General features: G+C 39.6%; 3 protein-coding genes across 3 annotated transcripts in view; all 3 read left to right on the top strand.

Moving 5' to 3' along the window:
* LOC311265182 (interferon-inducible GTPase 5-like) overlaps positions 1–13,929 on the top strand; it is a 202,907-nt gene that overhangs the window by 39,086 nt on the left and 149,892 nt on the right. The gene's annotated exons all lie outside the window — the stretch shown is intronic.
* LOC311265190 (uncharacterized protein) lies at positions 1,896–5,759 on the top strand. Its single transcript, XM_084366583.1, has 6 exons — positions 1,896–2,058; positions 2,361–2,534; positions 2,826–2,924; positions 4,375–4,412; positions 4,487–4,645; positions 4,902–5,759. Exons 3-6 carry the CDS (start codon positions 2,861–2,863, stop codon positions 5,097–5,099), a joined length of 459 nt encoding a protein of 152 aa, XP_084222709.1. The 5' UTR covers positions 1,896–2,058; positions 2,361–2,534; positions 2,826–2,860; the 3' UTR covers positions 5,100–5,759.
* LOC311265184 (uncharacterized protein) lies at positions 9,594–13,534 on the top strand. The gene is made up of 6 exons (XM_084366577.1): positions 9,594–9,703; positions 10,439–10,771; positions 11,078–11,266; positions 11,442–11,552; positions 12,319–12,356; positions 12,431–13,534. Exons 1-6 carry the CDS (start codon positions 9,664–9,666, stop codon positions 12,716–12,718), a joined length of 999 nt encoding a protein of 332 aa, XP_084222703.1. The 5' UTR covers positions 9,594–9,663; the 3' UTR covers positions 12,719–13,534.

Genomic DNA, 13,929 nt, shown 5'->3' with positions numbered 1-13,929 from the left:
TATCATTTCTGTTTTTATTGTTTTATTATTTTTTAAACACACCTGTTGTTTTGCTGCACATGTTCTTATTTGTAAAATAAGGCATTGCAGGTTTTGTTGTATTTTGACTGTAACAGAGGGTCGAGTTCTGCTTCAACAGTTTTTTTTAGTCTCACAGCACAGGAAACTACACATCTACATTATCTACGTTTATGCAAAGAAGGGTGTGAGATGGAGGAAGTAGAGCAATGATGTGTTTTGACCTTTTGTTTTCTCTATTACTGTTAAACTGTATGGTGTGAGGCAGGACCCGAAAGCAGTCAGCGAGGCAGAAGTAGAGTTCAGGTAGATTTATTGAGTTTAGGCCATGGAAATGTGCAGGGGCGAGGCGTGATAAACTCCGGCTGGTGAATCCGTCAGGGCAGGGAGAGGTGTTGGTGGAGAGGTCGCTCACTGTGGTGCTGGAGGACCAGGTGGGGTGTGGAGGCTCGGGTTGAGCTCGAGGCGAGGGTGTCGGTTGCAGAGGTGCGGAGAGCTGGGTTGTGGGGTGTAGAGCGACTGGTTGCCGGGAACGCAGGTGATCGCTGGAGGGAGAGCAAACGATAATTAGATCTAGAGAATAATACACGAAGATACTGATAAGGGCTTTGTGAAGCATCTTAACAGGAGCCATATACCACTAGGATGAAGCAAAATCATCTGGCAGCAGGTAGCGTGGAGGCCAAGGCTTTTAAACAGGCACTGATTGCCAACCTGCTGCAGACACACCTGCGGCTCTGGTGAGGTGAAACTCCTCCCAGCCTCCCACTGCACGTCTGCAAACACAGCAAACAGGAAAAACACCAAAAAACACACAAGTCCACCCCAGAATTTGACAGGCTGTAACAGTAACTATGGATATTTACTTATGTCCATGTATGTGCTGCAATGTCGGCACCTCATTCCACTAGTTTTGTTTGAGACTTTAATTTTTTTTAAAAAGTCACCAAAAACTTTTTTAGATTCAGCCAAAAGAAAAAGAAAAAAAGCTGCATGTCACAACTAAATTATGTAACATCATGAAAAAAAGACAGTTTGTGAAAACATTTTGTCGTGATGACTTGCTTGTTCCTGAAATATTTAATTTTAATAGTTAATACATTTTTAAAAATATACAATTCTTTCATCATACGTGACATTTTATGAACGTTTTATTCTCCATGTATCCGACTACCATCGCAGAATATTAGTAACAATATTGATTTTACACGAGAAAACCTCATTTCACATGAAAAAGATGAAAATACCATTTTCATGCAAGAAACCATAAGTTTAACTCCTTATCATCAAGTATTCCTCTTTTATATTTTCATCGATGTTGCTTTAAGATGAGCAAAATTATCTAATTCACAAAAAAACTCTCAAATATATAAGAAAAACATTTTCAGACTTTAAGGCAATCACGTCGACTCTAAAATTCACCTCACATTCAGTCTGAAGGTTTCCATGTGTTTATTGTTGTTTTTCCTTTCATATGAGTGAAATCAGAGTCAGAATAAAAGATTGCCATGCTTCAAATGCTTAGTGAAATAATCCAAATGACATTTTTCTGGTGGATTAAGTTGTTACCCCTCAGTCACAGACTGGTTGAACTGGGCAGCTCCCAGTGTGACCATAAATGTGTTAATGTGAACCAAAGCAGACTGCAACATCTTGCAGGAAGCCCAGATAGTAACTATTGATTGTTCATCTTTTCAACAGCTCTGCAGGATGGAAACACTGGACTCATCAATGCAAAAATTATTATAGGAAAGGAAGGAGGAAACATCACATATGGCTGCGACTTCTCCTTCTTCTCTATCTCTGTAAATAGGAAGATCTTCTGTAAGGAAAACTGTAAAAAACACATTCTTGTTGAAACAACTGATGACAGAGCTCAGAAAGGCAGATACAGCATCAAATATGAAAAAACAGGTCAAGCATCTTCAGTTCTGTATGTGAGCATCACAAACTTGACCAAGTCTGACTCGGGGCGCTACACATGTAGATTGGACAGAGGTTATCTCGCAAACGAGGACTTTGAGATCAAAGTTGAAGATGGTGAGTTTCTACTGAGAGTCTTTGAATTAACTGTTCACTGTCAGCTGCTGATGATTCAAATATACCAACATGTTTAATCTAATTTATTGTTTTATTTAGAGCTGCAAATTTTCTGATTAAATCTGTTTCATTCATCAGTGAAATACCTCATAAACTCAAACTGTCTCACTGCAGTTAAATATTGTTGCAGCAGACACGTTAATTTCCAGCATTTAGCTGAATGATTATAAACACATGGGCTGGTTTGCAGAGAATTAGTGAGTAACATCAGATTGTTTTATTGTGGCTTTCATATTTCACAGCTCTGATCACAAAACCAACCCAGACTCTCCCTCCTCGTCCACCATCAGTCCCGTCAACATCCACACCAACAACAACACAGAGTTTAAACATCAGTTCAGGAAGCTCCACACCTTCATCAGCCTCCACTGACACCAGCAACCAGTCTGGAGAGCAACAAAGAGCTGATGGTCCAGGTACATTTACATAATTCAACAAAAGTTTGTGTTTGTTTGTGTAAATACATGTAGTGAAATGTTAACATGCACACTGCAAATACCTGAATGTGTTTGCTTCTCTGTGTGGAACATTTCACTGTCCGTTGACCTTTTTGTTAGAAAGTGTTGATTTATGATGTCATTTTATAGTTGATGTCACCATTGACAATAATAACACTGCATGAATGGACCACTCAGTCCCAACATGTACCTGGAAGTCCAGTTATGCAAAACAACATGTAAAATAATGTTCAGATCAAATATCCACAGGTGTGCCGCTGTATGTGGGTCTGGCTCTGGTCACCATGGTCATCATGTTATCAGTGGCTGTGCTGTATCTCTGCAGGCGGAGGGCCAGTAAACCTAAAGGTGAGGCTACACACACACACACACACATACACATACACATACACACACTTTAACTTTTTAATCCATGGAAGTTTAGTACAACACTAAACACAGTTTTTGAGCTCTTTGGGCGTTGGGCTCGCAGGAACAAGAAGGCTGCAGTCACAGATACGCAAATTGAACTTTTGCCTCCCTTTCACTTTCATTCTGTGCGAGCGAAGCGGCTAAAAAAACAGAACAATTGCATCCGATGGCGAAGTAAATGGCTTCCTGTGGAGTTCAACTTTGGAGAACTATGACTGATGAAATTGCAGCCACAACCACAAGCAAAGCCGTGTGTGTGTTTGATCCCACAAATGGACAACAAACCAATAAACCAGCAGGCGATTTTCAATACACGTGCACACGTGGGCCTCACAGCCCAGATGCTAACCCTATACAACTGTAAGTGCCTTCTGTGAGTCAGTATGTTAGGTAGGAAGCTATCTCTGCCGTAAACACAGATGGCACAAACTCACAACAGAAACTGGCTCAGCAATAAACCTTCTCTCGTTGCTGCTGCAGCACGAGATGCTTATTTTGCGACTCACACCATCAGTTTGTGATTTAAAGTGCTATCTGGCTTCTGCTACCCAACAACTACACATGAAGCCTGATGAAACCTCACATCCAGCTTGAACATCAGAGTCATGCAACAGAAGGTACAAACAACAGTATGACTGATGGTTTCCTTTTGTGTGAAAACGACAGCTGTTGTTTTTTTTTTAACTCGTCATCGGTCTAATTTACTTCCTCATTTTGGTCCTTCAGACTGACGTGGTGGGAACACAAACGTGAACGTGTGAAAGGGACTCTTAACAGTGTGGTCATCTTTCATTTTGAAGAAGTCTGCTCAAAAAGCTGCCTTCCTAGATTGCACGTGATTTTAAAGGTGGTGACACATCTGATTGAACGTCCAATCAGATGGAGCTTTAAATTTAAAGGCACATATAGACTATATGAAGCCTTTCAGCTGACAACATCTCATTAACAGCCAACTAAATTTAGTGTATCTCTAATCTCAGAACCCTTTAATAAAGGCTGTTGTTCAGACTTCGGAGCTGAAATTTCATCAACAGAGAGAACCCAGCAAACAAGAAGGAGTTCCTCCGAACGCGACAGGTATTTGTTTTTTTAAGATGGCGACAGAAACAAAAGCTCACCCCAGCTTGTTACTCTTACTAACCCTAACCTGAGCTGTGGGGTGTGACGTTAAGAGCGTTTTTGCCGTGATTAGATGAACAAACATGACTTTCCCATGCCATCCTAGGAGAGAAAAGAAATCTCTCCTGACTTATGAGTTTTCTTTCCCTGAGTAGTCTCTAAGTTTTCTCCTGCGGTTGGTTACCAGAACGTTTTGGTGTATCTGTGCTGGATGTGTCTCTTTGACTAAAACCAGATGTTTTAATATTCTCAACTGGATGTTTTTCAGGACAACCTGCGGAAACCGAGTATGCTAACATAACTGAGGTGAGTTTGAGTAAATCGATGATGATTAGTGTTTGTGACTGACATGAAAACAAACCCCTGTTCACCTCCTGCAGGCCAACCGAGTGTATGAGGAGATCAGACAGGACAGAGAGAGCGGCTCTCCTCCTGTGGAAATATCTACAGTTTACACCTCTGTCAAATACGTCAAACCAAATGCAGAAGAAGCCACAGATGAAAACAGTTCGGTCGCTGCAGCCACTTGTGAGAAGAAAGTAAGTGAAAACAATAGTGACAGTTTCGGTTTTACACATTAAGACCACATCCCTTCAGATAAAGTGACAATGATAGTTTGATTTTTACACATTTCACAAAAGTTGTTTCTCTTTCCCACATCAATGTACAGTAGTTGTAAAATGAAATATATATATTTTTTTGCATCCGTTGTGACAAGTGAGATTGTTACTTTAGAGGAAACATTTTTGCAAGGATAGAGTAAATAACCTTTGACCTTTGACTGTTTACTTCCAGACCAAAGATGACTCCAATAAACTCACCTACTCTGAGGTGGACTTTTCCAACAGCACAGCTGCCTCGCTCAACAGCGCCCCCCGTGGTGATGCAAATAATGTCATCTACTCTGTGCCCCGAGTAGCGCCCTCAGACGGCAGCCGCGGTGAAGACGCATCACCTCCTCTTTACTCGACCGTTACTTTGCCTCATGTGTAGCTTCAGCGCTGTCGACGCCACATTTACTCTCTCAGAGCGCAACAGTTTGCTTCAAGTTAGAGCTACTTTTACTATTTCCACTGTTCGTTAAGCTTATCTTAAAGGTGCAATATGCAAGAATTTTACTTGAAAACATTCGAAAATGATTGTTATCGACAGAAAGTGAAGAAACAGTTTTTAAGTTATTACATTTGACGTTTTACTGAGGTTTTATACATATAGTTAACCAGTTAGGCCCAGTCCGTCCTGGACCAAAGCTCCTGTGTGAGGTGTAAACACCAACACTCCCCCCAGTGCTCCGAGCTCCCAGTCTGGATCGCTAGCTGCACAGCTAACTCCAGAACAGGATCGGCACCGGCACCTATCAGATTGGCTCCAGCACCTTCTTTGTCATTATCAAAATCTGTAAATACTTCTGGTATATATTTTTTAAGTCATATATTTTTATTTATGTCCTTTTATTATTATTCTTTGTATTGTGGTTACTTGTTTGCTTTTATAAGATGCTTTTTAATCATCAATAGACAAAATGGAGATCTATTGTCTAGTTTAACAATAAACTTTATTGTCTAAGATGACAGCAGTGCACTGAAACAGTAAATGTACTGGGAATGTAATAAATGTATAAATGTAAATAAATAAATGTGCAGAAAGTTTTTACATCATGGAAATTGATTGATCTGTCTGTGCCCCATTAAAGGAGAGGAAATATATGTTTTGCAGTGGCAGAAAAGACTGTGGACATGACCACATTTTAAACTATCTGTAAACGTCTGTTTCTGACTAACATGCTGCCTTTTTAAAGAAAAAGTAATGGTACCAGTTTCTGATCGTATCTCAACCTACAAGCTTCCGTTATTTCGAGGAGGAAGTCCTGAATGTTTGAGTGTGACAGAGGAAGGAAAAGGTGATGCACATATTCAACTCAGGCTGTATGTCACACACATTCACTGTTTTGTTGAGTACAAAATAAAAAAAAAAAAAATGTGAAAGAAAAATCAGTAAAGAATTCTTGAAACAAGTTGATTTTTATTGGGAACCGGTTAAACTGGCATATTTTCTACTTGTTTTAAAAATAAAAGACACATACGACTCTAAAATGGACAAAAAATACTCGGAAGAAAGAGATTTTACTGTAGTGGTCATACTTTTATTTTTGTACAACCAGGCCGTACATTTGACTGTCGATAAAGACAGTTGCGCGTCTTGTTTGGAGGAGGGACTCCATCATTTAAAAGAAGTTCCTGGTTTACAAGAAAACAAGAGACAGTCTGAAAACATCAGAGCCTCAAACATGAAAGTCCTTCACATGTTGATCTGCATCTTCATCCTCTGTGAGTACACGCTATTTATATCTTTTAATCTTTATCTTGTAATTTATCCATTTATTGCCGGTTATCTTCGTAGCATATGTTTGACCGTGAACATTCATCACAACTCAGTTCAGTTTTGATTCTTATCTTTCTGTGGTTAAACATGATGTTCAGTCTGGTTTGAATCACTTTCAAAGGAAGTTCTTTACAAGCAGTTATCTCTCCAACATCTAAAGACAAACTTCATTTGTTGCAGCCCGACAATCTGCGTTCAACTATTTTTTCTCCTGCTCTTGTTTAATCGTTGCTTTTTGTGCATTAGTGTGACTGTTGGGGGGCAGTGGGGCACCAGTGTGCAGAAAGTCCTGACACATTTGCAGTGAAGCAGTTACAAACCCTGGTCTTGATTTAAAAAATAATAATAATAAATAATATTATTATGTGTTTATTTCTACTGCAGTTCATGTTTTGTCCACTGGATGGACACCCATTCTTTACCTTTTTACAGTTTGCACAGCTTTTTTTCCAGCTTCTTCAAAAATCAACTGTAATTAAAGTTAATCAGACTGAATGAAAATGTAGGAAATGAGATTTCATAATGATCTGAATCTTCGTTGACGGACTCAGTATTTAATCAGACTGCAGTATGTCACAGGAAGATAGTAACTATTGCTTGGTCATCTTTTCAGCAGCTCCGCAGGATGGAAACACTGGACTCATCAAGGCAGAAATCCCCATTTTTACAGAAAAGGTGGGCGGAAACATCACATTTGCGTGTTTCTTCTTCTCTTTCTCTGGAAGCAGGAAGATCTTCTGTAAGGAAGAGTGTGAAGAAAAAGACATTCTCGTGGAGACAACTGGTGACAGAGCTCAGAGAGGCAGATACAGCATTGGATACGAAGGAGAAGTGTATGAATCATCTTCATTTCTGTTAGTGAGCATCACAAACCTGACCAGGTCTGACTCAGGGCGCTACAGATGTAGACTGGACAGAAATGTGTCTTCAAGTGCACACAAGGACATTGAGATCAGAGTTGAAGATGGTGAGTTTCTCCTGAGACTCTTCAAATTGACAGTTTTTTATTTTTTTATTAAATTTTTAAATTTGTATTCAGAGCGGCGTATTTTCATCATTGTGGACACAAACAGTCGATCTGTATCCTATAAACTCAAACTCTCCAGTTTGAAATCCAGTTGAATATTGCTACACCATTTAGCTTTATGATTTAAAATACAGTTTTTAGGCAATCTATATTGCCTAAATTATAAAAATTAAATCTATATTATTTTTGTTAGAAAGTGTTGATTTATGATGTCATTTTATAGTTGATGTCACTTTTGAAAATAATAACACTGCATGAATGGACCACTCACTCCCAACATGTACCTGGAAGTCCAGTTATGCAAAACAACATGTAAAATAATGTTCAGATCAAACAAACACAGGTGTGCCGCTGTATGTTCGTCTGACTCTGGTCGTCATCATCATCGTATCATCAGCAGCTGTGCTGATATTCTGCAGGAAGAGGGCCAGTAAAGCTGAAGGTGAGGCTACAGAAACACAAAACAAATGATTTTACCTGAATGAAATGAGCTGGATGTGTTTTTAACAGCGGATCTAATCTTCTCAACTGGATGTTTTTCAGATCCTCCTGTGGAAGTTGAGCTTGTTAATGTGACTGAGGTGAGTCTGAGTAAATTTGGGACATTGAGCATCATTAGTGTTTGTGAAACCAGCTGATATTAATACAAACCAAACCCCTCTTCTCCTCCTGCAGGCCGACCCAGTGTACGAGGGGCTCAGAGAGGACTGACAGAGCAGATCTCCTCCTGTAGAAATATCTGCAGTTTATGATTTACCCTGCAGCCAGTTCTCAGAACACAGTGTGTAAAAACTGTGGTAGGCGGACCGGCTCCACGAGGGGTCTTAAACACCGTCAGTTTCCTTTTGATCATATCTCAATCATATCTTGTGTTTTTTTGAAGAGGAAGTCCTGAATGTTTCAGTGTGAGAGAGGGAGGAAAGGTAATGCACATATTGAATCACAGATTTGGAGATAAAGCCCCGTGAACAGTTTACATGAAGCAGCACACCTGCTGAAATGATGCTTATGTGACAAAACAGAGTTTTTCTTTTTTTGTTTGTTTTTAAAAATAGGCCTATTTAACCTGTGAATTGTAAAGCTGAGACAAAAATATGTTGATGTTGAAAAGTTCATCCTCTTGTAAGAATACAGAATAAAAAAAGTTTTTCCAAAAGAAGGAAACATTAAAACATCAGCCTGTGTGGTCATCCTGTTTTATTCTACTGGAGCACAAAAACTAACTACAACAGAATTAAAGTAGATTTTTATTGGAAACAGGTCAAACTGGCAGATTTCTCACTTGTTTTAAAGGAGCAGTCTGTAAGATATGGCCAGAATTGTAGTTTAAAACGTCAAAAAATGAACTAACATTATCAACAGAAGAAATATATAAGAAATATAAAACTCACCAACACAGTCCTGGTTCTCTTTTCCACAATCACCTCTAATGAGGTCAAAATAAATCCTCAATTCACAGAGTAGGACGTGAATATAATCCGGCTCTACATGCCGTTTTCACCCGCTGCTGATGTCCAACTCTTTCCAGCTCCACTTCACCCGTCTCCTGTCCCCTCCTGCGGGTGTCTTCTCGTCCCTGCAGTCCCAGTCCTGGTCAGAGCTGCTGTACATCACCTCTGTCTTCAAACTGACCTCTGTCAGTCACAGAGGCTGTGTTCAGTCCCAGTCTGGTGTCCAGTCGTGTGAAGACTTCAGACTTCAGTCACTTAGCTCCACGGCTAACTGAAGTACTTGCTAACTGCAGCTAGTTGCTACAGTAAAGAGTAGCAAGTCCAGTATAGTGAGCAGCAGTAGGAGGTTTTGCTGCTCCCTGTAGTTTATGAGCTGCCTTTCAATCCTGGCTCCTACAAACGACACCTAAGAAAAAAAGACACTCAATAATGAACAAATATGATGATGAAGACAGAGATTTTCTAGAAGTGTAGACAAACTGTAGTCATTCTATTTTATTTTTGTACAAATGTATGACATGAAGTGTCGCTTTAAGCTCCAACCAAGCCTTATATTTGACTCTGTAGAGGACAAAGAGACGAATGAAGAGGGGAGGAGAGTTGAGTGTGTGTTTGGAGGATGGACTCTTCATAAAGAAGTTCCTGGTTTACCAGAGAAGAAGAAGAGAAACAGTCTGAAACCACCAGAGCCTCAAACATGAAAGTCCATCAGATGTTGATCTGCATCTTCATCCTCTGTGAGTACACTCCATTTATATATGTTACTATCTTCTGTGTTTATTATGTAATTTTTCTTTAGTTTCTGTAGTTTGTCAGTTAGTTTTGTTGAATAGTTGAACAGCGGACTCAGTTTTGTCACTTCTCCTATCAGCCAGTATTTCTCTATGACTTTCAGAGTCTGGTACGAGTCACATTAAAAGGCAGTTATTTACAAGTCGTTATCTCCTCGAAATCTAAAGACAAACAAACGATTGTTCGTCTGTACTTGTTTTTTCATTGCTTTTTGTTACATTTGTGTGACGGTTACATCATTTATTTCGCAGTAAACTTAGAGAAATAGAGAAGTTGATGCTTCTTGCTCTTGTAAGCTTGCAGTTTTCTAAACCACTGTGGTTCCTGTTTTAGTGCAGAAGAGAGAAAACATTTTTTTTCATTATTCTATTTTGATCATGTCCAGCAGAAGAGCTGCAGCAGTGAACTGCTGTTAGCAACAACACACCCAAAATAATTAACAATTTCATTTTTATATGAGAAATGGGAATTCCACTTTTTAGCTTTTTCAGGATCTTTAACTTCATCTTGAGTCTTTCTCTGCAGAAGGTTTGTTCGATTGTCTGCTGACAAAATGAAAATGGAACAAAAGTGTTTGAACTGAGCAGCTCCCAGTTTGACTCTGTGGATCTGTTCATTATCATCAAACTTAAGTATGTTACAGGAAGATGGTAACTATTGACTGTTCATCTTTTCAACAGCTCTGCAGGATGGAAACACTGGACTCACCAATGCAGAAATTATTACAGTAAAGGAAGGAGGAAACATCACACGTGGCTGCTCCTTCTCTTTCTCTGGAAGCAGGAAGATCTTCTGTCAGGAAGAATGTGAAGAAAAAGACATTCTTGTTGAAACAACCGATGACAGAGCTCAGAGAGGCAGATACAGCATTGAATATAAATATAACACATTCACTTCTTCAGTTCTGTACGTGAGCATCACAAACCTGACCAAGTCTGACTCGGGGCGCTACACATGTAGATTGGACAGAGGTTATCTCTCAAACAAGGACTTTGAGATCAGAGTTGAAGATGGTGAGTTTCTACTGAGAGTCTTTGAATTAACTGTTCACTGTCAGCTGCTGCTGATTCAAATAAACCAACATGTTTAATCCAATTGTTTTTCTTTTTTTTTTTTTGCTGCAAATGTTCTGATTAAATCTCCTTCATTCATCTGTGAAATACGTCATAAACTCAAACTGTCTCACTGCAGTTAAATATTGTTGCAGCAGACACGTTAATTTCCAGCATTTAGCTGAATGATTATAAACACATGGGCTGGTTTGCAGAGAATTAGTGAGTAACATCAGATTGTTTTATTGTGACTTTCATATTTCACAGCTTCAATCACAAAACCAACCCAGACTCTCCCTCCTCGTCCACCATCAGTCCCGTCAACATCCGTCCGGTCAACATCCACACCGACAACAACACAGAGTTTAAACCTCGGTTCAAGAAGCTCCACACCTTCATCAGCCTCCACTGACACCAGCAACCAGTCTGGAGAGCAACAAAGAGCTGACGGTCGAGGTACATTTACATAATTCAACAAAAGTTTGTGTTTGTTTGTGTAAATACATGTAGTGAAATGTTAACATGCACACTCTGCAAATACCTGAATGTGTTTGCTTCTCTGTGTGGAACATTTCACTGTCCGTTGACCTTTTTTTGTTAGAAAGTGTTGATTTATGATGTCATTTTATAGTTGATGTCACAGGTGTGCCGCTGTATGTGGGTCTGGCTCTGGTCACCATGGTCATCATGTTATCAGTGGCTGTGCTGTTTCTCTGCAGGCGGAGGGCCAGTAAACCTAAAGGTGAGGCTACACACACACACACACACACACACACACAGAAACATTTGCCTTCCTTTCACTTTCATTCTGTGCGAGCGAAGCGGCTAAAAAGACAAAACAATTGCATCCGATGGCAAAGTAAATCCACATCCTGTGGAGTTCAACTGTGACTGATGAAACTGCAGCCACAAAAGCAAAGACGTGTGTGTGCTCGACCCCACAAATGGACAACAACCCAATGAATTGAGTTCCTTATAACTGTCTTTTTTTAAAAACTAAATTGCTTCCTCATTTTGGTCCTTCAGACTGACGTGGCGACACAACGTGAACGTGTGAAAGGGACTTTTAACAGTGTGGTCATCTTTTAGTTTGAAGAAGTCTATTCAAATAGTTGCCTTCCTAGAGTACATGTGATAACATCTATGACATATGCAAGATTTAAAAAACAGAATAGACAGCTATTGGAGAGATAAACCTTATTAGATGGGCCATCACAAACATACATAAAGTACAGAACATAAAACAAAACAACACAAACACAGACATTAGCTCTCCCAGCTCTAGCTACTCCTTCACCCACTGATTCCCCTAATAAATAAATAAATAAATATTGACATGCACATTAGGAATAAATTATTACCACATCTCAAGTATAATAATGATAATAGGAAGCATGAGCAGTTTTTCTCCTGCGGTTGGTTACCAGAACGTTTTGGTGTATCTGTGCTGGATGTGTCTCTTTGACTAAAACCAGATGTTTTAATATTCTCAACTGGATGTTTTTCAGGACAACCTGTGGAAACTGAGTTTGCAAACATGACTGAGGTGAGTTTCAGTAAATTGATAATGATTAGTGTTTGTGACTGATATTAAAACAAACCCTTGTCCACCTCCTGCAGGCCAACCGAGTGTATGAGGAGATCAGACAGGACGAAGAGGGCGACTCTCCTCCTGTGGAAATATCTACAGTTTACACCTCTGTCAACTACGTCAAACCAAATGACTCAAATAAACTCACCTACTCTGAGGTGGACTTTTCCAACAGCACTGCCTCGCTCAACAGCGCCCCCCGTGGTGATGCAGATAATGTTATCTACTCTGTGCCCCAAGGAGCGCCCTCAGACGGCAGCCGCGGTGAAGACGCATCACCTCCTCTTTACTCGGCCGTTACTTTGCCTCACGAGTAGCTTCAGCGCTGTCAACGCCACATTTACTCTCTCAGAGCTCAACAGTTTGCTTCAAGTTAGAGCTACTTTTACTATTTCCACTGTTCGTTAAGCTTATCTTAAAGGTGCAATATGCAAGAATTTTACTTGAAAACATTCGAAAATGATTGTTATCGACAGAAAGTGAAGAAACAGTTTTTAAGTTATTACATTTGACGTTTTACTGAAGTGTTATATCTATAGTTAGCCAGTTAGGCCCAGTCCGTCCTGGACCAAAGCTCCTGTGTGAGGTGTAAACACTCCCCCCAGTGCTCCGAGCTCCCAGTCTGGATCGCTAGCTGCACAGCTAACTGAGCTAACCAGCTAACAGCAGCTACAGTTTCCCTGGTGATATGCTGCATCTTGTTTATTTTGAGTATGAATTAGATGATAGACCTTTTAATATTCTGGTGAAAGATATAAAAGTACGATGACAGTAAGTTATTTTCTCTTTAAGTCTCTTGGATGTGAGTGAACAGTCTCCTTATCTTTGTGGGACGGCAGTAGGGCTGAACAGCCAGAACAGGATCTGGGACCGGCACCTATCAGATTGGATCCAGCACCTCCTTTGTCATCATCAAAATCTGTAAATACTTCTGGTATATATATTTTTTGTTATATATTTTTATGTTCTTTTATTGTATTGTTCTTTTCTAATTATTTTTTTTATTGCAGTTACTCGTTTGCTTTTATAAAATGCTTTTTAATCATCAATAGACAAAATGGAGATCTATTGTCTAGTTTAACAATAAACTCTATTGTCTAAGATGACAGCAGTGCAGTGAAACAGTAAATGTACTGGGAATGTAATAAATATAAATTATGCCATGCGTCTCATCTGTCTTCCTCATTATAATCACTAAAGGAAAAGTTTTCATATCGTCACATATCAGGCAACAAATACGCCCATACAATGTTTCTGTGATAGATCAATATCAGTCTATGATGTAACGGTCGGGTTCTGGTATCTGAGTGAGACTGGGCTGAAACTTTACATTTCATTATGTTGCAACTTTACATTGAGGTTGTCACGGTTCAGGGTTTGGGGAGTAAGATGATACAAGTAACAGATTTATGGATTAAAAATTCAAAAATATGAGTGACTGTTTTCTGTTAGTTTAAATTGGTGGTAATCTGAATAGATAGCTTCTCCACAGGCGCGCCGGATGGCAGCACTTTTTTCCAGTAATGGA

Source organism: Pagrus pagrus (genome assembly GCF_965226575.1).
Source record: "Pagrus pagrus genome assembly, chromosome: 11".
Taxonomy (NCBI): Eukaryota; Metazoa; Chordata; class Actinopteri; order Spariformes; family Sparidae; genus Pagrus; species Pagrus pagrus.
This window is presented reverse-complemented; position numbering and strand designations above follow the sequence as displayed.